Below are 24,629 nucleotides of genomic sequence, written 5' to 3' on the forward strand. Positions count from 1 at the left end.
AGATTCTCTAACAAGAAGAACCATCTTCTCGACATAAACTCTGTCAAGAGTCCTCAGGAATCTTTAAGCTTCAATCAAATCTGCTTTTATTTTCCTAAAGGCTGTCCAGTTTTTCTTAATGTATTTACTGTTAACATGGAAATAAATGAGAGGCCACGCAGTGATGATGATATTTGGATTCTACAACACAATATAGATAGGTTGAGTGGCTGGGCAAAAGCCTGGAAATTAAAGCTAATGCAGCAATGCGTGAATTCAGCATTTTGCTCGGAGGAATCAAAAGATAGACTGATCTAAATGAAGAAAAACTGCAAATGAATGGCATTGCGAGAGATTTTTGTGTACATTAAACTTAAATGGTAACATGCAGATGTAGCTCTTAATTGAGAAGCAAATGACATCATGGCCTTTATTATTCCTGGACTTGTGTAAAATGCAAGGTACTATATTTTGCTATATTTAGCCGGATTTGGTCAGCGGTTACTTTAACCATCAGTTGCACATGATTCTGAGACCAGCTCGATAGTAGGCATGACAATATCCTAAAACTTGTTTTATAAAAACATCCTCAGTGTGCTTCAGGCTCCAGAAAAATTATGCCCAATTTTTTAAACCGCATCAGCGGAATGCAAATCTTTTCATAATCAACGACTCCAATGTATAATCATGCAGACCTCCTGCAAGGTGGGATTAGAATATTTATTGTTTTATGTTAAGTGGATTAGAATATGCCTACAAGGCCAGTGTTTCGAGGACAAAACTAATATAAATGATGTTAGAAATACTTCTCGTTCAAAATTTACCACGTGACCACATTTTCTTGTATATTGTAAACTATCGTTCCAATTCTTGTTACAATTTTAACCCAAGTAGATAACCCATGCTTGGAAAAAACTCGGTCCAAGCCTTGCTCCTTGCATTGACACAAACTGTTTGATCATATTTACAGATTCCCAATATCTGATCACAATTTTGGAACAGTTTGCTGTTTTCATTATAAATCAAGAATATGACAACGGTGTAGCAAGGAACTGCAGATACTAGTTTCCACCGAAGATAGACACAAAATGCTGGAGTAACTCAGCGGGACAAAGGCAGCATCTCTGGACAGAAGGAATGGGTGACGGTTGGGTCGAGACCCTTCTTCAGTCTGAAGAAGGATCTCGACCCATAGCACTGAAACTAACTGCTGGAGAAATAATCAACTCCGATACAAGGCCGCAACCTTAAATGTTGACCATCCTATTACCTCCGCAGATGTTGCTTGATGCGTTGAGTTCCTCCAGCTATTTGTATTTTTTATTGAATCTGGAGTTATTTTCCAGATTTGAATCCTATAAGTCCATGGGGAGAATTTAGGGTCGGGTCAAGACCCCTCTTCAGTCTGAAGAAGGGTCTCGACCCATAGCGTCACCCATTCCTTCTCTCCAGAGATGCTGCTTGTGCCGCTGAGTTACTCCAGCATTTTGTGTCTACCTTCTATTTATGATAACTTCTATTTCTAGTTATTTATAATTTGTGTTCTCTTTGAGCTTTGGTTTTTGACACATATGCACAACATATACCAAGGAAGGATGGAATTCCTTTGGGTATTCAGTCATGCTGTATCATTTATTTCACATATATATTGTGGTTCACATGTGCAGCCCTGATGGCAACACAGGTGCGGCCAACATCCTATCAATCCTTAAAATGCAGTCAGTCTGAAAAGATTTTAAGGAATCATTCAGCATCTTAGGTAAATTATTTGCTCTTCTTTGAAAATAATCAGATTAGAATAAACACATTAAAGATTGAAATACCTGTAAAAAAAGACTTGAAACTGCCCATAATCTTATGCACATGTTACAAATTGTCCAAAACATTCTCAATGCCTCCCTTCCATCTGAAGCCCAGGGTGTATTCACTTATAAACATTAATTTCAATCATCTCAAATTCTCCACATACAAGATTCGCTTTTTTGTTGCATCTTTGGGCATTTAGACCATGTGGAGGACTTCATTTCCAGTTGTGTATATGAGCATGTTACATTTTCCCTTCTTCCAAAAAGCTTTCAGCAAATTCCCTTCATCTTCAGGGCAATTGATTACTTTCCCAATCGCTATAAACTGCCTTAGTTCCCAGTTTATGGTTGACCCCTCCCTAAACTACCATGCCTCGTTTCAGGATTCCTTGCTAACGATGGATTAATGTTGACATTTCAATCATTCTCTCATCCCTGGTTTTGATTTCTTCCTGGATCTTCAAATCACTCAGTATCTCATCCCAAACACTGTCACCCAAAACCATTTCATAGATTGCTGTAAATTTCAGCATCTCTCGCTGTTGCCTTTTCGCCTTCGCTCCCAAGTGCTCCAAGACCACAGATCTGTCAAAAGGTTTAAATTATAAGCCATTTGTGCTGTCTCTGAGTCTTCAATCTCTAGGACTATTCATAGTTCTAGTTTCCTTCTTATACAAAACCTCAGGCATCAGTCTCCCTGATACTGTAATGTACAAAACTATACTTCTACGGACAACTCAGTGGTCTAAGTTCTCCCCATGGACTTGTAGGAAATAACTCCAGATTCAATAAAAAAAACAAATAGCTGGAGGAACTCAACACATCAAGCAACATCTGTGGAGGTAATAGGATGGTCAACAATTAAGGTTGTGGCCTTGTACCATTCCTCCAGCAATTTGTTTCCTGCTCCAGATTCCAACACGTGCAGTCTAATGTATCTCCAGATTCAAGATGTCTGGAAGAATGCTCTTCCAGATTCCAACACCATCGTGTGTGGCACTGCACAGCTGTTCATGTGAATCTTCATTCCTTTCCTCATCCCATTACCTATTTTCCACTTCCTTTTGTAATAAGTAGTTATGAAAAAGAATCATTCATACAGCTTCATCTTATTACTTGGAAATCTCTCCAGGTGGTTCACATATGATGAATTATTGTGAGATACAGTGGCCTGGTATGCAAGCGGATTTGGTAGTTTTTTAGAGATACAGCGTGGAAACAGGCCCGACAACTAACTGAGTCCACACCGACTATCGATCACACTAGTGTACACTTTTATGTAATCCCATTTTTGTATACTACACATTAAGGGCAATTTACAGAAGCCAATTAACCTACACACCTTTACATCTTAGGAATGTAGGTGGAAACTGGAACACCCAGAGTAAACCCCTGTGGTTACAGGAAGAACGTACATAAACTCTGCACAGACAGCGCCCATAGTCAGGATCAAACCCAAGTCTCTGGTGCTGTGAGGCAGCAACTCTTTTTTGTGACTGTGCCACCCTATATAATGCCCTATATAAGTTATATTGGGCATTGTAAAATCTTAATGGAGCAACAAGCAACTAATCTATATTTGGTTAAGAATGAACAGCAGATGCTGGAAAATCGAAGGTAGTCAAAAATGCTGGAGAAATTCAGCGGGTGAGGCAGCATCTATGGAGCAAAGGAACTAGGCAACGTTTCGGGTAGAGATCCTTCCTCAGATCCTTCCTATATTTGGTGGTATTTACAGTAAGGATATTGCTCATCGCACTTGGGGAGGTTCATTCCCTTCTTCATATCGGTAGTGTGTATTTGTGATCTATGACAAAATGTTCATACATAGATTTTACATGTGGATTTTTTGGAATGAATAGCTTTTGCTATTGTGAGAAGTCATTCATTAGGATAATAAATCATTGGTTTCTCTTAGCAGTTTTCGCTCATTGGTGTTTTCCCACTTTATATAGGAAGAAAGATTTTAACAGTAAGTGAAAATCGATAAACTGCAGATGGTACATGTCAGGCAGAATCTATGGAAGGAAACAGCTAATGTTACCGGTCCTTAATCAAAGGATTTTACACATTCTTAATATCTATTGTGTTCCCGGTGTCAGTACTCATAGTTAATGAAATACTTGTGAAATATAATCACTGTTATAATACAGGAAGCATGTACTTGACCTTATTCTCCCTAGAGCACCTGTTGAACATTCATCGGACGTTGATTGAATTGGTAGGATTAACAGCCTGCATCCTGTCCCGCATTTGAGTAGATCAAGGGTTCCCAACCTGGCGTAAATTTACCCCAGGGGGTACATTTCACCTACCCAGGGGGTAAATTTGTTGATTCTGGATTTGTACATATTTTTTCTCATTGACTGACTCTGTTTGGTTCTGGTATCTGTTCATCATTTGTTGTTCGTAAATAAGTGAAATAACATTGTTATGTGCTATTAAAGTTGCCAGAGGTAAACGGGATGAAAAAGGTTGGGAACCTTCCTAGTAGATCAAATGCTATTTCTAATTTATCAGTACAACCCTCAATGTCATAGAGGTCTTGCTTATTTCTGTAGTGGAATTTAACATTCTGCAATCATCAATGAATATTGCCATTTCTAACCAGTGATGGAGTGAAGAGCAATTGAAGTTAGTTACCATAATAATAATAATAATAATAATAATTCTCCTCCAGCGATGGCAGGCGTTGAATTGATTGGCCTCCAAACACCACAACCGTCTTCCTTTGTGCTCTAAATGAGTGTAACTATAGACAGCTTTTCTAAATTCCCATTAATTTCAATTTTACTAGGTGGTCTTTAAGTAAAATTCTGTTAGTACTGGCTTGATGTCAAAGTTATCACCCTAAATTTACTCTGAAATTCAACTCATTAGTTTTGTTTGGGTGAAGACTTTAAGGTTTATGTTTGGATTATTATTCCCACATGTACCGAAGTGCAGGAAAAAGCTTTATTTTGCATGTTATCCGATCAGATCGAATAATACTATACATAACTACAATCAGGTCAAACTCAAGTACAATAGGCAGAGCGAAGGGAAAGATACAGTGTGCAGAATATAAATCTCAGCATTGTAGTGCAATGAAGTGTACCAGGTGAGTTAGTGGTCCTGGCACTTTGTAAGCAGTTCATTGGTATCTGCTGATATTCTTCTTCTGCATCTTCTATAAAGCAACAGCTTCTATGATTTATTTTGATAATTGAGAACGTTTTGAAATAGTAAATGGTCACTTGAGCTGCCACTTGAATTTGCCTTGTAGGAGATGGGCAAGTGAATAAGGGAGCTGAGCTGTGGCAAGCCCTGCCACAGCTGCTGAATGTCCATCTCATCCTCCAATTTAGAGTAAAATTTCCTTTTAGCATTTTTAATGGCCTTAATGAAGCTATACGTGGACTCTGTGTATGAATCTACTTGGCCGGACTTAAATACCCAAAATCTGTTCCTCAGAAGAATGTGGACCTCCTGGTTCATCCAAGGCTAGGGGAACACTTGGATGGTTTGGTGGGAACACTTGGATGGGAACAGTCGGGTGGTTTTGGTGGCAGCACACTTCACCACACATTTACTTATGAAGTCAGTAACAACCATCACAGATATTTGTTCAGGTCCCTTGCCGAGTCCCTGAACATCGCCCAGTCTACTGATCCAATATTCACTTACTCCACCACCAGCGTAATGTGGTACAACAAATACCATCTACACCTTAAGAACTTGCCATTGCTTTTTCAATTGCATATCCAAACTGTGACTTCTGTTGTCTAGAAGAATAAGGGGGAGAAACAGTTGTGAACCTTACCACACAAAAGGTCCTTTTAATATTCCACACCATCCTGACTTGGAAATTTATCACCATATTTTGTCTGTCAAAATCCTGGTACTTAATCAGCAATTATGAATACATGTCTCATTTGCTGCATCCATATACTATGTCTGAATAAAAGTAACATTAAATGTAACATTGAACCCAAGTTGTGTACAGCCAAGTAAAATGATATGGACCAGATCCTGAGGTAGAAATTGATTTAGTTCATCAGTGCTAACATGTGCTTTGTTTTTTTTTGCTGCTGGTTTTGCTGAGCCCTAAGTATCCCATTTCTTTTTTGATAACCGAGCCAAACTCACTTGAGTTTAACAACAATCACCTGTCAATACTTGTGCATATCTGAGATACTACATACATTTAAGGAGACAGGTGATTTAAGAACTTAAAGGACAGTTACTCAAGTTGTATAAAACTTTCCAGTATTTGTGGGAATAATTGTTAATTGTATTTTTTCTCAGGTCTGGAAGTGTTACAAACCATTGGATAGAAATATATTCTTTTGTCGAAGCTCTTGCTGAAAAATTTTTAAGGTATCAATAAATCACTTTAACATCATTGCTGTTAAATATATTAGCTGAATATATTACTTAACTTACATTTAACTTCTTTCAGTCCTCAGCTACGAATGTCTTTTATCGTTTTTTCTGCAAGAAGTACAACCTTGATGAGTCTGACTGCTGATAGGTAAATATTGGAATAGAGTATGTAAGTACTTAATAAGAATAGATTTGATAAGATGGAAAATTGTGCATAATTACGCAACTACTAGTCACCTTATTTTACTAAACTCTTCCTTTCTGATCTTGTGAAATAAAATACAAAGGAATATCTAGCGAAACAACTGCTTTGACCGGATATCAATATAAAAACTAGGTCGAATGGTAAAAAACGCTGAAAACATTTAGTAGGTCAGACAGAATCTATGAAAAGAGAAATGGAATAAATATTTCTGGTGGAAGCCCCTTTGTTCAGAGCTCAAGATAAAGCAAGTCAGTTTTAACCTGCAGAGAAGATGAGAAAGAAATGCCAAGGACAAAACCAGTGTGTTGATGGAGCAAACTAGAGTTTCCCTGGTGATAAAATGTCTGTGAAGTCGTTTGGTTGCTGTGTTGCAGCAAGCGCTGACAGGAGATGATTGTCATTTTAATTCTACATCACTCTCCCACGACCTATCTGTCTGTGGCCTCATTTATTGTACTAATAAGGCTAAACATAGGTTGGAGGAATGGCATTGCATCTTCTCTCTGGGCATTTTGTAGCCTTTCGGACTTAATATCAATTTCAATGATTTCAGGTAACTTGCTATCTCTTTCTGTATCAGAACTGGTTCTGTTGTGTATTATCCATTTGTAATATTAATTCAGTTCATCTCTCGTTACTAATACTATCTGATCTGCTGGGCATGTCCTACACCCCTGATCTGCATTTCACATATTTGCCATATTGCTTTGTTTATTTTTGCCTGCTCTATCTTCCCTGCATATCCTATTAACTGCTTACTGCAATAGCATTCCTGGGCTTGTCTTATCAGAGAGCTTTGCTTTGAATTCTGTATTCTTTCCCCACCATTTTTCCAACTTAAAATGTAAATTATTTTCGCTCTTTTTCACTTCTGATGAAGTTTTTGACCTGAAACATATTTTTTTGGTTCTCTATCCACATATGCTGGTTGACTTACTGCGTATTTTTAGCATTTTCAGATCTTAAATTAGATTTTGCAACATCTGCAATTTTTTGATTTTCATTTAGGATGAAATTATACATATGGAGTCATAAAGCCATAGAGTGATACAGTGTGGAACAGGCCCTTCGGCCCAACTCGCCCACACCGCCAACAATGTCCCAGCTACACTGGTCCCACGTGCCTGCGCTTGGTCCACATCCCTCCAAACCTGTCCTATCCATGTACCTGTCTAACTGTTTCTTAAACGATGGGATAGTCCCAGCCTCAACTTCCTCCTCTGGCAGCTTATTCCATACACCCACCACCCTTTGTGTGAAAATCTTGGATTCCTATTAAATCTTTTCCCCGTCACCTTGAACCTATGCCCCCTGGTCCTCGATTCCCCTACTCTGGGCAAAAGACTGTGCATCTACCTGATCTATTCCTCTCATGATTTTGTATACTAAATGATTTAAACATATGATTTGATGTAGTGTTTCTTTGAATATAATTTTATTTGATAAGCCTCTGCGAAAGATATAGTGATATTTTGCAATATTAAAGAGTCTATATAAGATGTTGCTAAATAATTGTGTATCAATTAAAGGGAAACTATCCGCAGAGGTCTTCAAACCCTAAAACATGAATTGCCAGGAGGGGATACATTTATGCACGAGGGCTTCAGGAAGGTACAATTTATACATCAAGTTCTGTTCTTTATCATTTAATACAAGCCCATCACTTCTGTTATGAGAACGCATTGTTAATGATGAATAGTTTACTTTCATTTTATAGTTATTCTCTTTCATTTCACTACAGGCAACTGAACAGATTTATCATGAACACCACTCAGGTAATCAGTAACCTTCTTTCTTTGTGACCATATCTGATCCACGTAGATGTGCTTAAATCCCGTCATAGGATTCTTAATTTTGTACCTTCCTCTGCTTCAATCTTGACGCTCACACCCACCTATTCTGACTTAGGCCTCATGTTCATTCTTCCTCAGCTCATCACTAGGAGCTACCTGAATCTTTTTCCTCCATTCAGCCTATTCTTAAAATCCATCATCAACAAATTTTGATCACCATTTGTAACTAAAAAAATGGCTTTATTTCCTTAATACAACTTCAAGGGGACAATATAAGTGCAAGTTGTTGATGCTCTTCTGATATTTTCAACCTGCTTTTGTTATACGTGTTAAGGACTTTTTAGGTGCAGTCTCCATCTATCATTCACATATTATTCTATGCCTTTACTTTTCAAAAATGTATTTTTCTGACTGTGTTACACATACACTAATATTAATGCCATTCTCTGTCTCTTCTCCCTGACCTGGTAGACCATCAGACATGGCCAATAAAGTAGACAAATAGATAGTTCCCAGGTCTCTGCCAATATTTTGTAGTTGCCAGAAGGCATGGAAATACATTGTTGATAGTGCATTATCTATTTTCTACACCCTATTCTTTGACAACAGGTTTATGGGATTTATTTGAGACTTTCTAAATGATACAATTAAAGTTGGTAAATCTCAAAGGACATGGAAAGTGATCAGGTGTGCAGATTACTATGTAGACTGCAAGAAATCTTTGGCATTACTTGAAGTTTGGCATCAGGTCTCGTTTTACATGTAGTGAGGTATTATTGAGACTTGCCAATGTTGTATCTGGGCACTGGGCCTGCATTCGTTGACCTAATAGGCAGTAATATGTTCCATTAGCTGGAGTTAAACCAATGGAGGACAAGCAAATACTGAACATTTATATCTACACTTCCTGTATTGTGCTTCGAATGCTCTGATGTTGAGGTCTATACATTCTTTGTCAACGTACAACACAATATGCAACCACAGTATTAGAAATGACTGTAGTCACATGCAATACAGCCGATCAGAGCCCATTGTCTAACACAGACAACTACAACAGTGGTACCAAGAATCTCAATCTAATTTCTGATTGTCTGGCAATTCTAGCTGGATTTCTCATAATCCCATTTGGCAGCCGTCTTCTTTCGAATACGTGGAGTTTTTTTGAATACTGTCCAACTTGGGACCATTGACCTTACGTAGAATTTGCTTTGTTTCAAGAAAATATTCCGATTTACATTGTACGTCCTAATTAAAATAATTTAATTCTCAGTCTCCCACTACACGATCACTTTAGTGCGCAACAGTGGCAGCGCACGAAAAAGTCAGTACATATTAAAATCACATTTTATGCTTCTTGTAATATCCCCCATAAGTCACTGCAGCTCCCCAGAGAGCGGGAAATTTGATTTTAATGCGCGTTGACTTTTATACACGGTGCTGCCACTGCACATTAACACAACTGGAGACTAAGAAAACCAGCACCGGAAATTATTCTATTTTAATATATAGAAGGGATATCAGAAACTTTTCTGCCATCAAAGTGCTTCATGAATATAATAACGGTCTCAGAGTTAACATTTTAAAGATCTTTGATGATTAGGAAGGCATCAATACCGAAATATCATTTTTGAGAGATGAATAATAAAACAGAGTCTGACGGGGGAATCATCAGACATAGAACTGGAGAGATAGGACCTTTGCGACTGGTAATAATGTTGACCCACATCTTGTATGTGGGTCATAGTGTTTTTGGTAGCTTTGGGCTGGTGATGAGTGCAGAAAGTCATTCCCTATATGGATAGCCTCACACAAAGTATTAACAGTAGTAAGTAAAGTCTGACTTTGCAACAGAGGAGATGAACAGATGAAATATATACTAAGAGATGCTCCCAATTTAAACTCCTTCAAACATTCCTTTATGATCTTCAGTTCACTCTATTTTGTACACATACTAGTCACTTTCCAAGTAAATTAATATTAGTTCAGTAATTAGATTGCTAAGAAAGTATTTTACTTTATCAAAGTTGACAAAGTAATCTTCCCAATGGTAAGATTAATTTTCAATTACAATTTCTGAAAAGCATACAGAAAATCTGTTTGAATTATTCATGTTAATTTCCCTTAACTTAGTTGGTCGAAACTGTAGGGCGGCACAGTGACTTAGCGATAGAGGAGCTGCCTGACAATGTCAGAGACTTGGGTTTGATGCCGACTACAGGTGCTGTCCGTATGGAGATTGTACGTTTGCCCTGTGACCCCGTGGTTTTCTCCAGTTTCCTCCCACACTCCAAAGACATCCAGGTTTGAAGGTTAACTGGCTTCGGTAAAATCGTAAATTGTCCCTAGTGTGTAGGACAGTGTTAGTGGACGGGGTGATCGCTGGTCAGCACAGTCTTGGTGGGCCAAAGGTGTCTCTGCACTGTATCTCTAAAAGTCTGAAATTGTTTTGGGGATTTTGAGTTGCAAGGATGGCGGGAACAGAGGAAGGTGAGTTATTACCTGCCATTAAAAAAGTGCATATTAGAAATAAATATTAATTTTGATTCTACAATCACAGGACTTCGAGCTGCTAGTGTCATCATTGCATTGACAGATGGGGAATTAATTGACGACGTGTATGACCACACACAAGCTGAAGTAAGTACTCATAGCTATTAAACAAAGAAAGTCATAGTTTATCTCTAGCACCAGCAAAATTTAACAAATATCTTTTTGCATAGGCTAAAAGAGCGAGAAGTTATGGAGCTACAATTTATTGCGTTGGTGTGAAAGATTTCAATGAAACTCAGGTACAATGTACATTGTTTTGAAATTTATTTATCCAAAATCAAATTCACATCACGCTTTTCAAAGATCACTAACAGCACACCCATGGCAAGGACCACGTTGGGATGAGCAGTGTTTTCTCTACTCTATCCCTCTATTGTGCTTTAAGGGCCTGTCCCACGAACATGCGACTCCATGCGGCAAGCACGACCTAAAGCCCGCAGCCGCCTCGACGCCGTACGCACGGAGGTCGAGTGAGTGACGTGAAGTCCGAGCGAAGTCCGACGAGCGTACGGCGTCGAGGCGATGCGTACGCCGTCGAGGCGGTTGCCACGCGGAATTTTTGAAGCCGGTCAGTTTCAGCTCCGCACAACTCCATACGGCTCCGGCGATCAAAGTGGGACCGGCCCCGCAAGGCCGTACGGCTCAAGAAACCACATTAGATCGCGCTTGCCGCATGCAGGAGCATGCTGGTGGGACCGGCCCTTTAGGTTGCGCTTGCCGCATGGAGTCGCATGCTCGTGGGACAGGCCCTTTAGCCACTATGTTCCTGTTTTAGCGACCTTCATAATTTAAGACCTAATACAGGATTATTGACGCAGTAACTTTTCTCGGTGAATGCATTGAGAGAGTTAACGTGTACTTCGAGCAATCACTGAAAATATTGCAAAAAGACAAGCAGCCAAAGAGATCATTTCTATTTTGCAGGAATGATGCTGCAAAGTTTGTGTATTCTTTTCCACATTGGTAGTTATACAAAAAACATAAATTAGCTGAATCATTCAAATTTTCTGGATGCTACAAAAGACAAGTATAAATTAAAAAAAATACATCTTTGTAGATGGTTTGAAGGGCATGATGATGTGCTAATGAACTCTAGTAAGTATTGGTAGTACTCTTAGCAGTGCAGTGCCAACGGGCCAAGAAATGACATGTCATGAAATCCTACTTGCAACATATTTTGATTGGACTTTTGTGCAGCAATGTAGCTTAAAAATCCATGCATATTATTTGTATGTTTTGTTTCAAGTGTTCATTGTAAACTCCACTGAATAATGGGAAAAGAACCGGCAGGGTGCCTCAATTTAATTATTATCTAACCAAAGACTTTCTTTTCTAGTTAGCCAGAATTGCTGACAGCATCAATCATGTGTTCCCAGTAACGGGTGGATTTCAAGCATTAGGAAGCATTATTGATTCGGTAGGTCTAAAGCATGGTGGCTTTTTCTACAGTGATGCTGATGAAATTGATAAAGAAAATATTTTTCTTCAGTTTACTCGGAAAAAATGAATGCTTTTAAAAAAAAATCTCTCTGTTGTTCAAATCACAAATAAGCACCAAAATGTTTTCATACTTACTGTCTTAACAGATTCTTAAGAAATCTTGCATTGAAATTCTAGCAGTTGAACCATCAAGTGTCTGTGCAGGAGGTGGGTATTAATTTCTGATAAAAGTCAAAGCATCAGTAAATGATTTGATTTAAAAAACATTGAGGTAATTCAAAAATGTTGATTTTACTGTCAAATCTGTTAACAGGCTTTGCGTCATTCATATGATGATACTTTAAAACTGAGTTCTTAACTGCTTTGTCAAGAAACTGTTCCAACACTTTTATCTTTGGATCAATCCCAAACATGCTTACTGGTAACTGTTCAACACACAGTTCCTGATCATTTTAGCTACTTGTTTATCCTTCTAAGCTTTCAGTTCTAAATGTAAAACATGAAACACATAAGTTGACTTGTGTTTGAAGCATGCAACAGATTGCATGAAACGCACAACTGTGGATGGCGAGGCATGTGGAATGAGGGATGTGGGGTTAAGGGGCAAAAGTAGGAGAAAATTGGGTTGGGAGAGTAAGATAGATCAGCTATGGTTGAATGGTGGAGTCGACTTGATAGGCCGAATGGCCTAATTCTGCTCCTAGAATTTATGAAATGTGTCTATCAAGATTAAATATTTAATAATAGCAAGTATGTGATCTTTCATCTCAAGGCACAAATAGTGTTTGGATGAATAAATAATTCAACCTTTGCTACATACCTTGTTTGCCAGGTTTATGTTCTTAGCCTCTGAAAAACTACAATATTTCCTAATTAGCTTTGAGTAGCAACCTCAGGGTTACTTGACTTTTCAAAGGGTTATCAGATTGCTTTTATAATCATCATATCACTAATATAAAAAAAACTATAAGCAAGTAAGAGATATAGACTTAACTATCAGTGGGGAAAAAAACATAAAATGGGGTTCGACTGATCTGTTCACAGGCAATAATTTTATTAAAGTAGTGTATGTGTTACCAGCTGTTTTTCAGTTGGTTCCTGTAATATTTCAGTATGGTTTACTTCGTGCTAACATAAGTTTTAGTTTGTAGTTTATCATTCAATTGACAGCAAGGTAAATCTTAAACACACATGCACAGCAGTCAAACTAATGTGTACTAAAATTTATGTTGGAGGATTTTTTTACCTTAGCTATTGCCTGAGTTGTTAGTCACAAAGGTCAAAGTGTTATGACATAAAATATGATCCCCACAAAGCTGATTTAAACTATCAATCCCATTGTTTAGGGTCCCCAATCTGAGGTTTATTTGGGGCATTAAATGGATGATAGTAAATCATGTGGTTACCAAATGATGATCATTTGTTTTATGAAATTAAACAACATAAATTTTAACATGTATTCCACCTAACTCATGTGAGTCCTGAAATATTTCCCTTTCTCCCTCCAAAGTAAGTAATTGAAAATTCATATAGAAGATAAACACAAAAAGATGGAGTGGGTCAGACAGCATCTCTGGAGACGTTTTGGGTCGAGACTTTTCTGACCAAAAGCTTTCCATAGCATGAAACCAGCAATTTATTATATTCCTGTTTATTTCCCTTCTATCCTGTGCCGAGCAGATATTTATTCCCTTTTATCATCGGGGGGAAAAGCTTCATCAATAATTGTCTGAAAATAATCCTTAATGTCCATTTAAATTGCCTAATTAAGAATAATTGGATAAAAAATAAAACAGGAATTGCTTATCTACATTTTAAAAAAACTATCATTATATTTTTGGTAACTTAAATCTTACAATAAATATTTATATAAATGCAAATTATGTATCGACAAAATTTAGTTTATGTACATCCTCTAAATGATGTCAATAAATAAATAACGGTGATAACTATTTAGGGCTAATTTTGACCCAACCCATTGAGTATTGAAATTGACAATATTGAGAAAAACAATGGTTTTAAGTCTCCACCCTGTTTCTCCTCATTTATTGATTAGCATTCCAACTGTTCGCTTTGCTTAAAATTACTCGGTATAATCATTAACATTTAAGACTCCAATCACTCAAATAATTTCAGTCACTGCAGGAAAATGTGTTGTTTCCATAAAACTAATAGCAGTTGCCAGTACATGTTTTCCATATTTGTGGAATATATATATTGCTTATTCTAACAATTTCAAGATTATGAAACGGACATGAATCAATCCACTCACATTAAACATTCACTGGTAATGTCTATATTTGGTTATAAAATTGATTGGACATATATATTGAAAGCTATAACAAAAATCAGCGAAACAATGAGTAAATGATTGTCCAATTAATATTCTTTTTCCTTTTTGTGAATCATATTTAAATATTTGGACAACTTGATATAAAATCTTTGTTAGGGTTCATAAAATTCTGCTTTGCTAAACATTTATGCAGACAATGTAGAGAGTGAACCAAGAGAGCTGAAATATAATACAAGTTGCCATTCCCGAATTGTGACGGGCATGTGTGAAGATATCACTGGTTTCCTTACATGCCACTTCATGATTCCTGCCTCTACACTGATGGATTCATGGTCAACATTTGCATACTGCAGTTCCTGATATAGAGTAACATGCTGATATCTTGGTAATAAGGCTGATTTAAAATGACCAGGACGTGCAGCCTGTAAACAGGCCATCAATTTGGAGTTGGAGGTGCATTGTATATAAGCTGACAGCATCATTGCTTTGATTATATTCATGGTACATAGACATGATTGAAAGGTTTTGCTGGATGTGGCATCCTACTGGCCACGTCAACTACCAGGTGTGGATGCAAACAGTCAGCTTCTCATCAGAGTAACAAAAGCAAAGCCGACAGCACAGCCAGCGCGCACCAGCTTCAACCCACCATCTCGCTGCCAGCGCTGCCTGATTATTTCAGAGTTGACCTTTTTCCCTTCGCTATCTTGTCAAAATCGACAAATGTACAATCTGACAGTAACTAAGGAAGAAAAGGACTCGGTCACAGTCAGAAACTGAAATTAAATAGAATTAGCCATTTCGGCATTCAGCTTTCATAATAATCACATACAGCTGGGCATGAGCAAGAATTTGATTTGTGAGCTGGTCTATAAGTTTGAACAAGAGAAGAAATTAATGTAAAATTAAACTGGAATACTTTATTGTAATGACTTGTTATTCAAGATTTGAGCTGTTTGCTAGCTGACAGAATGGAGGTTTAGCGTTATACCTCGGCTGACATGGCAAGTGAGACATCAGAAGAGCAATAGATGTAAGCTATAATGACGTGATTAAACCCTGTGACATTAACAAGAGGGCAGTTCACAGTTTTCTATACTCATAGCTTTATTTGTCTTGTCCCAGCCATTTTTTAATTTGTTTTCCTGAGATTGTTAAATTTGCATTATAAACATTAACATCCTTATTTATTAATATTTCTTAAATATTCTAAATAAGAATTTCATTCTACTGCTATTAATTGTAATCATCTTATAACGTAAGATAACACAGTTTTAATTATGGACTAAAACTGTTTCAATTGGTCCATCGTGAGAAATATTAAGGTTAATACTATAAAACGTGGAACATTATAGCAAGCTCAATTTTTAAGGTAATCATTTTTCGTAATGAAATAAAACTGTGATGGTACTTGGACGCAAAAATATAATTTAAAGCTACACAAGCAAGTGACCTACAGGATGTAACTCACTTAAAGTGACTCTATGACTCTATAAGTGGCACCAAAGAAAGTATTTAACACAATATAGTCTCCCAAGCAGCTAATGAAAAAGAACTGAAATCGGGCTTCCAATTGTCAATCTTCATATATTTACCCTTAACATTACACTAATTGTAGAATGAAAAAAACATAATATGTACAAAATATATCTTTGATCTTTGAATTCATTAAGCAAGGGGGAAGATTTACAAATTAATGATGTCCAATTAGTTAAAATCTGCCTATAAGAAGTTGGATTGGACAATCAAGATGGAAAATAAGTACATGGGGAATGGAAGAAAGATGAGATAATTTGGCCATTGTGTCTGACCCACTATTCAATATGATCACGTCTAATCTTTTAACTCTGCATCACTTTCCTGTGCCCACCCCTCACCCTCTGTTTCTTTTAATATCTAGAAATCTATTATCCAAACCAATGATGTTGATTGTGAACAATTAGGGACCCAACACCGATCCCACTGGTCATAACCACCCAACACAAAACTCATCTGTTTATTCCTACTCTCTGTTTTCTGTCTGTTAACCAGCCATCGGTCAAGAGCAGTATATTGCCTCAACACCCTGCACGTGATTTAAAAAAATAATTTCTTGTATGGCATCATATTAGATTAGATTAGATTAGATTCGTTTATTGTCATTCAGACCTTTCGGTCTGAACGAAATTTCGTTTCCCTGCAGTCATACATATAATTAAAAAATGACAAAAACACACAATCAACACAAATTTAACATCCACCACAGTGAGTTCACCAAACACCTCCTCACTGTGGTGGAAGGCAAAATCTTAAAGTCTCTGTCTCTTCCCTCTTTGTTCTCCCTCTGCGCCGAGGCGACGGTTCAAACTCCGCGGGTGGTCGCTGCCACCGCATATTAAAATCTTGCTGATGATCACCACATCATCTGGATCATTTGGACTTATTTTCCTAGGATAGGAATGAGTGATCATAATGAGTGATCCCTTTCACAAATCCTTTTAAGCTCTATCCAATCCTGTTGGTATTTTCCAAGTCCCTTGTTACTTGATCCTTCATATCTGATCCCTATAGTTTCCCGAAGATAGGCACTAAATGCTGGAGTAACTCAGCGGGACAGGCAGCATCTCTGGAGAGAAGGAATGTGTGACGTTTTGGGTCGAGACCCTTCTTCAGACTGATGAACCTGATTCACCCTATATTTTCCCTACTACTTGTTTTAAGGGGCTGTCCCACTTGGGCGACCTATTCCACGAGTTCTGGCGAGTTTGCCCTAGACTCATACTCGCAGCCTGGTCGACACGAGGTCTGTACTCTCCTTCATGCTCGAGAGTAGTCCCCGCGTACTCGAGGCCTCAGCTAGGTCGCGGCGTATTTTTCAACGTGTTGAAAAATGCCCACGAGTGAAAAAAAGGTCACCATGGAAAAAAATCGATACTTTTTTTACTGGTAGGTTGTAGTAGGTCGGCATGTTAGTCGTAGGTAATCGAGGGTAGGCTTCATCATAGTCGAAGGGAGGTTGAAGGAGATCGAAGGAGGTCGTCTTCACTCTCCACTACTCGTTGCCCAATTTTCCCGAAGTTAGTCATAGCTAGTCGAAGCCGGTCTTCAATGAAGTCGTAGGAGGTCTTCTACATAGTCGAAGGAGGTCTTCAACATGACATTTTTTCAAACTCTTCTAAACTCTCCAATTAGGTCACCCAAGTGGGACAGCTCCTTTAGGTTAGATGGTCTAACGTTCCTATTTTCTCCAAGTAATCTTTTTTAGATTGTTACATTTGTCCCCTTCCAATCTGTTAAAAATCCTGAAATTTGTTGTATTTTTGAACATTACAAATGGAGCTTCCACCTTTTCAATAACCCCCTCATCTGAAATATTAGGAATCTTTAGTCATCAGTTCTGGGGTTTTATTACCTTTAAATTCCATTAATTTCTTCATTACTTGTTTTTTTTCTCAATTGTAATTTATTTTATATTCTTTATTCTCACCTATAGTTCCCATCACATATTGGGACGTTTTAGGTGTCCTTTTCCAGGAAGACAGGCACACAGTAATTGTGTGCAAATACTTTGTTCGGAAGTCTGAAGTAAGGTTTTGACCCGAAATGTCACCCATACCTTCTATCCAGAGATGCTGCCTGTCCCGCTGAGTGACTCCAGCATTTGTGTCTATCTTCAGTATTTGTTTACTTGCTTTTTCGTATCCTTATTCTCCTGTCCCAGTCAGTAAAGGCCCACATCCACTTTAGGTCATCTTTGCTTTTTAATGAGAAGATAGCTAAAACTCCTTTCGACATATTGACATGTTGAATCACGGTATGAAGTAAGCTGCACAATATGCTTTGTGTCTTTTTTTGATAGACAACATGATCCATATAAATAATGAACTGAAGTGACAGACCATACTTGGGCTTTTACAACTCTAGTTTGGCTTCTTTAAACATGTTGTTATGACTAATTCAATGTATTTTATTGGTAGGATTTATTACATCTATATACTGCTTTTGTTCAAGGGAAAAGAGATACCCTAGTTTAAATCATCTCAACCAGCAATAGTATTCTCACCTTTGAGTCAAATTATTATATCACTCTGGTGGGATACTGATGGAGCCCTGCATTATTTGAGATGTAGTATTTTAGAGAAAATATTAAATTAATCTCCCTATAACACCCCAGGTATTTCTAATGGTCTCTTGGCACTAATTTGATGAACTAGGGAGTTGTTCCCTGTCTTGGGCAATAATGCTTAATATTATCAAAAAGATAATTTGATCTTGCACGTGGGATTTGTAGAATTTAACTACACGTTTGGAATTTTCTTTGTTACAACTTGATTGCTCATTAAATAACTTAATTGGATATAAGGTATTTGGAAACCTAAATCAAGAAAAAATCTGCAGAACTTCCAAACTTTATTTTACTTTCTCATGTAATTCCCTTTTCCAGGCATATTTAACTAAATTCGATCTACAATGATGAACAGCTATGGTCGTCCAAATTTTAAGAAACATAAATTGAATATATAAACTCCAAAAGTATTGACACTTAATTAAATCAGTTAAAATATGTACTTGATTTATGTTTCAAATAAATAACACAACTTCTGAAATGAATGCAGTGCTGAAATCAAAGATTGTTGAATAAGTGCCATGACAAGCTCATATTAAAAAGTTATCTGCTGATAACAAGAAGAAATACAAGCATGCTGAGTATGTGGGAAAAATTGAATTGGTCGCATTAACATACTTGCTTAAAACATTCAGTCAGAGTTAATTTGGGAATGGTGCATAAATTCAAATTGTGTTGACACAACATAAAGAAACACAAAGAAGTTCCATTAGGCGATGTTAGGAACGCATTGAATTCTCAGCTGCATTCACTGGATATCGGTAGAGAATCCATTATTACATGGTGTGTTCAAGCTTGGGTTTGTGTTTTATTGATGACTCCAATGAATCTTCACATGTAATGCAATTGTCAAACAAGTCTCAATACAAATATCTGCATTTAAAATATTTAATTCATTTTTGTTTCAGTGTTGATAGACAGTTGTAATATTCATGTTATTTTGCTATCGTCGCAGAATCGTATCAGGTTGTGGTAAGAGGCAATGGATTTTCCCATGCACGGAGCGTTGATCAAGTTCTTTGCAGCTTCAAGATAAATGACACAGAGGTGATAAGTGAGTACAGTTCTAAATTTATAACCTACCATTTTCAGTCTTGAGATTTTTAAACAATAACTCTACTGTATTTAGTCTGATGATTCACACATGATTATTGCTAAGATTAGGACCAAGTCATCTTGCTTTAATCTATTCAGGCAGGATGGCAAATATGTTTTGTCATCGGGCAGTGAACAGCAATTGACATTTCCGAATTCACAAAGATATATTTCTTAATACCTAATTTATAATTGGATAACCAAACATAATTAAACATATAGATCTAATATTAGATTAAAATTAATGACCATAATCATGATTGCTTTTACATTTACGTAAAACAAAATATATTAAAACATCCCAGTTTACTAAGGATTGTTCCAATTTTAAGCATAACTAAACAGTTTTTTCAATATCTGCCATAATGGATAATTATTATTTTTTTACTTTCATTCTCAATTCAACAACCTCTATGTCATTCTGAAGATTATTGATTTGATCACAGAATGATCTCAGACTATATCACCAAGATACTGATTTACTCAGTTTGAGAGCCTCCATTGAAAGCCCAGCTTTGTCCTTCTTTTCCACGAAGGAATCCTCCAGAAGCTAAGTTTGCTAGTCTTGGCAAGGTCATTTGAGGGTAGGAAGAAAATTTCTCAAGGGACTTCCTTTCAACTACTTAAGCTTACCTTCTGGCAAGTGAGCTGAAGAGTTGCATTCACGTAACAAATGGAAATGCTGGTTGGATGAACCTTTCCTTGCTTTTCAGTGAGCAGAACATGAATGAACAAGGAAAATTAAAGCAGTCAGAAAATGCTAATTTTTGACAATCTATTTTTCACATTTTTGTTGTCATTTTATTGGATTTTATATTACTATTTGTAGAGGATTCAACATCAAAGCTCAGAGTTCTGCAGCTATAACATTTGAATCTGTATTTGAAACTTATGCATGTTTGCCGGTAGTTTGGGTTTGGGGTCTATAAGCAAGAATAACAAATTACTGAAATGTTATATTGTTTGAAGTTGTAAAATAAGAAAAATGGTCATATCAGTGGAAAAAAGGGCATTCATCCTCTCACATCAATGGTCAATGGTACTTTAATCAGTCGACTTAATAGGTTGTTCATTTTCCCAAGTGTGCTCCTATAGTGAGTGTGTACATTTTTTCACTAAAGTATTAATCTAATTCTCATTTGAAAATTATTTTTGAATCTGCAAATACTATCATTTTAGTAAATGCAATATAGATTACCACAAGATTGCAGGACAAATATCACCTTGCATCTTCTGTACATATCTTGTCAATTACCTTAAACCTGCATCCTTTGATTGACAACCCGACTGCCACTGATTAATCAAAGAATAATTTCAAACTGAGTGCATTGCAATGAATGGGAAGTGCTTTTTCCTTTCACTGCTGAGGTACTAGTGCAACGACAATCTCAGTGAATTACCATTGCTATGGCCATAAGTGACCACCAAGTGTGGCTAAGTGGACTGAGGCAAAGACATGCTCATCAGTGAAGAGCCACCAGCCGCAGAATCCTCAGAGGCACCACATCTTAACTGGTCCTCTTTGATGAGGAATATATTCAGTGCCTCTGTTTTTTCCTATGCTGTCATCACTGAGATATATGACATTCTTCAGTAGGACTTAAATCAGTCTTGTGACTGGACTGCCTTTTCTGTGAAGATTAAGGTTACATAGATTCTCAACTTCCTCACCACGAGATTCTCACTTTCATTCTGCATTTCCAAATAGAGTTTTATTCATTTTTCAGGATCTGGATGTGGTTGACATGGGCAGCTATTATTGTCCTTTTTGAAGATTGTGGTGAACCACCATTTTGAGATGCTGAACTTCTCACAATAAAAGCAGCTCAAAAGGTGTTGAGTGATGAGTTCCACAACTTGGACCCAGCTGTGGTAAATTTCCAGGAGCAAATTGGGAACCTTTGGGTGATGGCGTTGCCATCTGTCTACTGCCTTCGTCCTTCTTGGTTGTGTAGGTTAGAGGTTTGGGCGGTGCTGCTAAAGTAGCAGTTTCAAACGATACCATATTAATAAGATTCATGGGCGAGACAAATAAATTTAAGGGTGGGGAGAGGGAGGGGTTATTTTATGCACCTTAAAATCAGAATAATTAAATCCATTTTAATTACTAAGAAGGTGAGAAATGATGTGGTAACTGAGGAACTATGTGGGTTTATGAAATACAAGAAGTGAACACAAAAATATAACAAACAATTGGGAGGATAAGTGCTATTTTGGATTGTATTACTTCTGGTTTGAAGTACAATGACAAGGATTTTTTTCTGAGGTGGAAGGGCACTCTAGCTGTGTATCATGTCACATGCAGCACCATGACCAGAACAGAAATGACCTCTAGTGATAGCCCTAAAACCAGTAATAGTATTAGCAACACTTCTATGACACTAACATTCCTAAACTAATGAATGGTGAAGATAACTTGATTTTTCTTTGTGCACAACCCAAAATATTTTATTGATGGAACAATAGTAACTCCTGCCTTTAACTCAGTAACATATCACAAGATTATTCACATTGAATAAAAAATTTACACCGCAACATGCTATATTATTCTGAGTACATTTTGATTGCTTTTTGACATATTCACGTCCAGCACTAACAAATATTTATCATTTTTAGCTGAGAAACCTCTTGTTGTGGAAGATAATTATTTACTCTGCCCTGCTCCGGTGATAGATGAAGTTGGAATGTGAGTAATGCACTATGATTTTTGTATCATGTGAAATGCTTTCAATTAAATGTAATTCTTACTACAGGTTCACAATCTCTTATCCGAAAACCTTGGGACCAGACACTTTCGGAATTTTTCGGATTTCGGAATGGAAGATTTTTTTGCGTAGATTTTAACCGGGTGGCTCAGTGGTAGAGTGCTCGGCTCGTGGCCGCAAGGTCGCGAGTTTGCGCCTCGATCCCGGCAGTTACTCAGTGAGGGAGGTAGCGCTCTCTTGTCACCCTAGCGGGGCTACATGGCCTTAGGTGGCCTAGCTCGGGGATTCTTGAATCCCCCGATTAAATAATTTAAAAAAAAGATAAAACATTAAGTAAAACTTTAAACATAAACTGGCTCAAACTAAGCTAAACTAAGCTAAACACATGAAAATATACTTACATGCAGTGTTCGGTTTTCGGAGCTTTTCGGTTTTCGGAATTCCGAGTTATAAGAATAATACAACGATTCCTGTTCAGCAATCCTGGTCAGACTAATCATATACATTGATTATGCTCATCAGTATTGATTGAAAATAACTCGAGGGACCATTAAACCCATTGGGTTCATACCAGTTCTTTACACATTAGTGTCTACTGTAGTAATAAGCAATCAACATTTGTACTGTAGCTGTTTGGTCTTCCACTGCAACTGTTAGACATTGGGTGTCTGTCCCTTCTGAGGAGGAAAATGGCAAAGATTATAGAAATATAAAACAATAATTAAGGAGGGACGAGCTAAAGAAGGATTATATGCCTGGAGGATAAAAGTTTTGAGAATGGTATTGAGTATACAGGATAGGTCATTCACACAATAATCTTTCTCAAGACTGAGTAGAACACATGACATGTGACTGTGACAATCATTTATTTTCCACTCCGGCCAGTGTTAAATTCTACTTTGTTAATAAATATTTACTTTATTTTTTACAAATTTCAGAAAGAAGATGGCGTTTCAGTTACATAATTTGACAAAATGTTCTGTATTAATGGAAAATTGTTTGATAACAAGAAATGAGGTTATGATGAATTGAGTCAATAGTTACTGAGTTAATTTGAAAGATATATTGATGATTTGGAATTGAAAAGGAAGATATTTTGAAATATACCTAAAAAAAAATGGTTGACAAACAAAGACGACAATTATAAAAATAATCTCCAATATTTTGAAATGTTAATAGAATATACAGGCAGATGCAATAAATTAAATACTACTGAATAAAGCCAGGAATGGAAGAACAAACTCCCATCAGATGATAAATACAAGAAAGCATAGAAGTCCATAAACTGTGAATGCAGATAGGTGATGTAATATTTAGATTGCTTAATGATTAAATAAACCAGCAAGGCTACATAAAGTGAGTTTCTGAGTCATTATTGAAAAGGCATTGAAACTGTGAAGAATACACTGTTTAATAGGGCAAGAAATAATGAGATTTAAAATTGTAGTTACTTCTACCAGACTAAAGAATATTACATATAAAGATAATTATGAAAGATTTTAACAGGATGTTAATAGGATGAATGGTGAAAAAACATTCCCTTAGGAATCAGTAATGAAAGAGCAGCACTTTTAAAATGTCATCAAGTGGATTATAAAATAAGTTAGGAGAAATGTTTTTATATGGAAATTTGCTGGAGGAATATGTTTAGCATAGGTAACACGAGGCGAGCTTCACAGTGGCCTTAAATGGAAGAGCATAAAATAAATTGATAAAAATAGAATGCAAGGTTGTGAGAAAAGAATAATGCGCAGGTTTAGTGGCAGAGACTCTTTAGGATAAATGTTGATGTTGATGTTTCAGATTGATTCTTAAACAGTAGTTAATGTTTTGGCCAATGTACTGTCTGCTAAAGCTGTAAAATTCATTCATGAACATGTTCAAGTGATCAAAACCAGATGCAGTTCCACGTGACAGTATTAATCCAAAATTGAATTATGAAAAAATTACTTGCAAGAAACAAAATATCACAGTGAAGACAGTAAAAAATGAGATGAACTCAGCTTAATGCACAGTTTCTGCTTAACCAGATATCTAAATTAGTGCTTAACTGAAAATTATGGACAGAGTAGAATTGTGGTTTCCTGTAGGTGTGTTTGTTGAGACTGGATATGAACCCAAGTCATTTTAATGTTTCCTTTACTGAATCTCTAGTAATGGGAATAAATGTTATAGTTTTCTGTGGTAATGGAGAAACGTATATGTTTACAGTTAAAGAATTTCAAATAATAGTCTTAAGATCCTTAAAATAGAATATGCGACCTCCTCATCTGTTGTATTGCCTGAATGAGAGA

The 24,629-nt window shown here is 36.9% G+C and overlaps 1 protein-coding gene across 1 annotated transcript in view; it reads left to right on the top strand.

Moving 5' to 3' along the window:
* Positions 1–24,629, top strand: part of antxrl (ANTXR like) — a 63,082-nt gene that overhangs the window by 14,597 nt on the left and 23,856 nt on the right. The window contains exons 2-11 of the mRNA XM_033012919.1: positions 6,072–6,143; positions 6,226–6,297; positions 7,884–7,965; positions 8,096–8,129; positions 10,705–10,784; positions 10,868–10,936; positions 12,034–12,114; positions 12,284–12,344; positions 19,491–19,589; positions 22,247–22,316. Coding sequence (XP_032868810.1) covers positions 6,072–6,143; positions 6,226–6,297; positions 7,884–7,965; positions 8,096–8,129; positions 10,705–10,784; positions 10,868–10,936; positions 12,034–12,114; positions 12,284–12,344; positions 19,491–19,589; positions 22,247–22,316 — 720 coding nt within the window. The remainder of the gene's footprint in view (positions 1–6,071; positions 6,144–6,225; positions 6,298–7,883; positions 7,966–8,095; positions 8,130–10,704; positions 10,785–10,867; positions 10,937–12,033; positions 12,115–12,283; positions 12,345–19,490; positions 19,590–22,246; positions 22,317–24,629) is intronic.

The sequence above is a fragment of the Amblyraja radiata genome, chromosome 37 (assembly GCF_010909765.2).
Source record: "Amblyraja radiata isolate CabotCenter1 chromosome 37, sAmbRad1.1.pri, whole genome shotgun sequence".
In the NCBI taxonomy this organism is placed as follows: Eukaryota; Metazoa; Chordata; class Chondrichthyes; order Rajiformes; family Rajidae; genus Amblyraja; species Amblyraja radiata.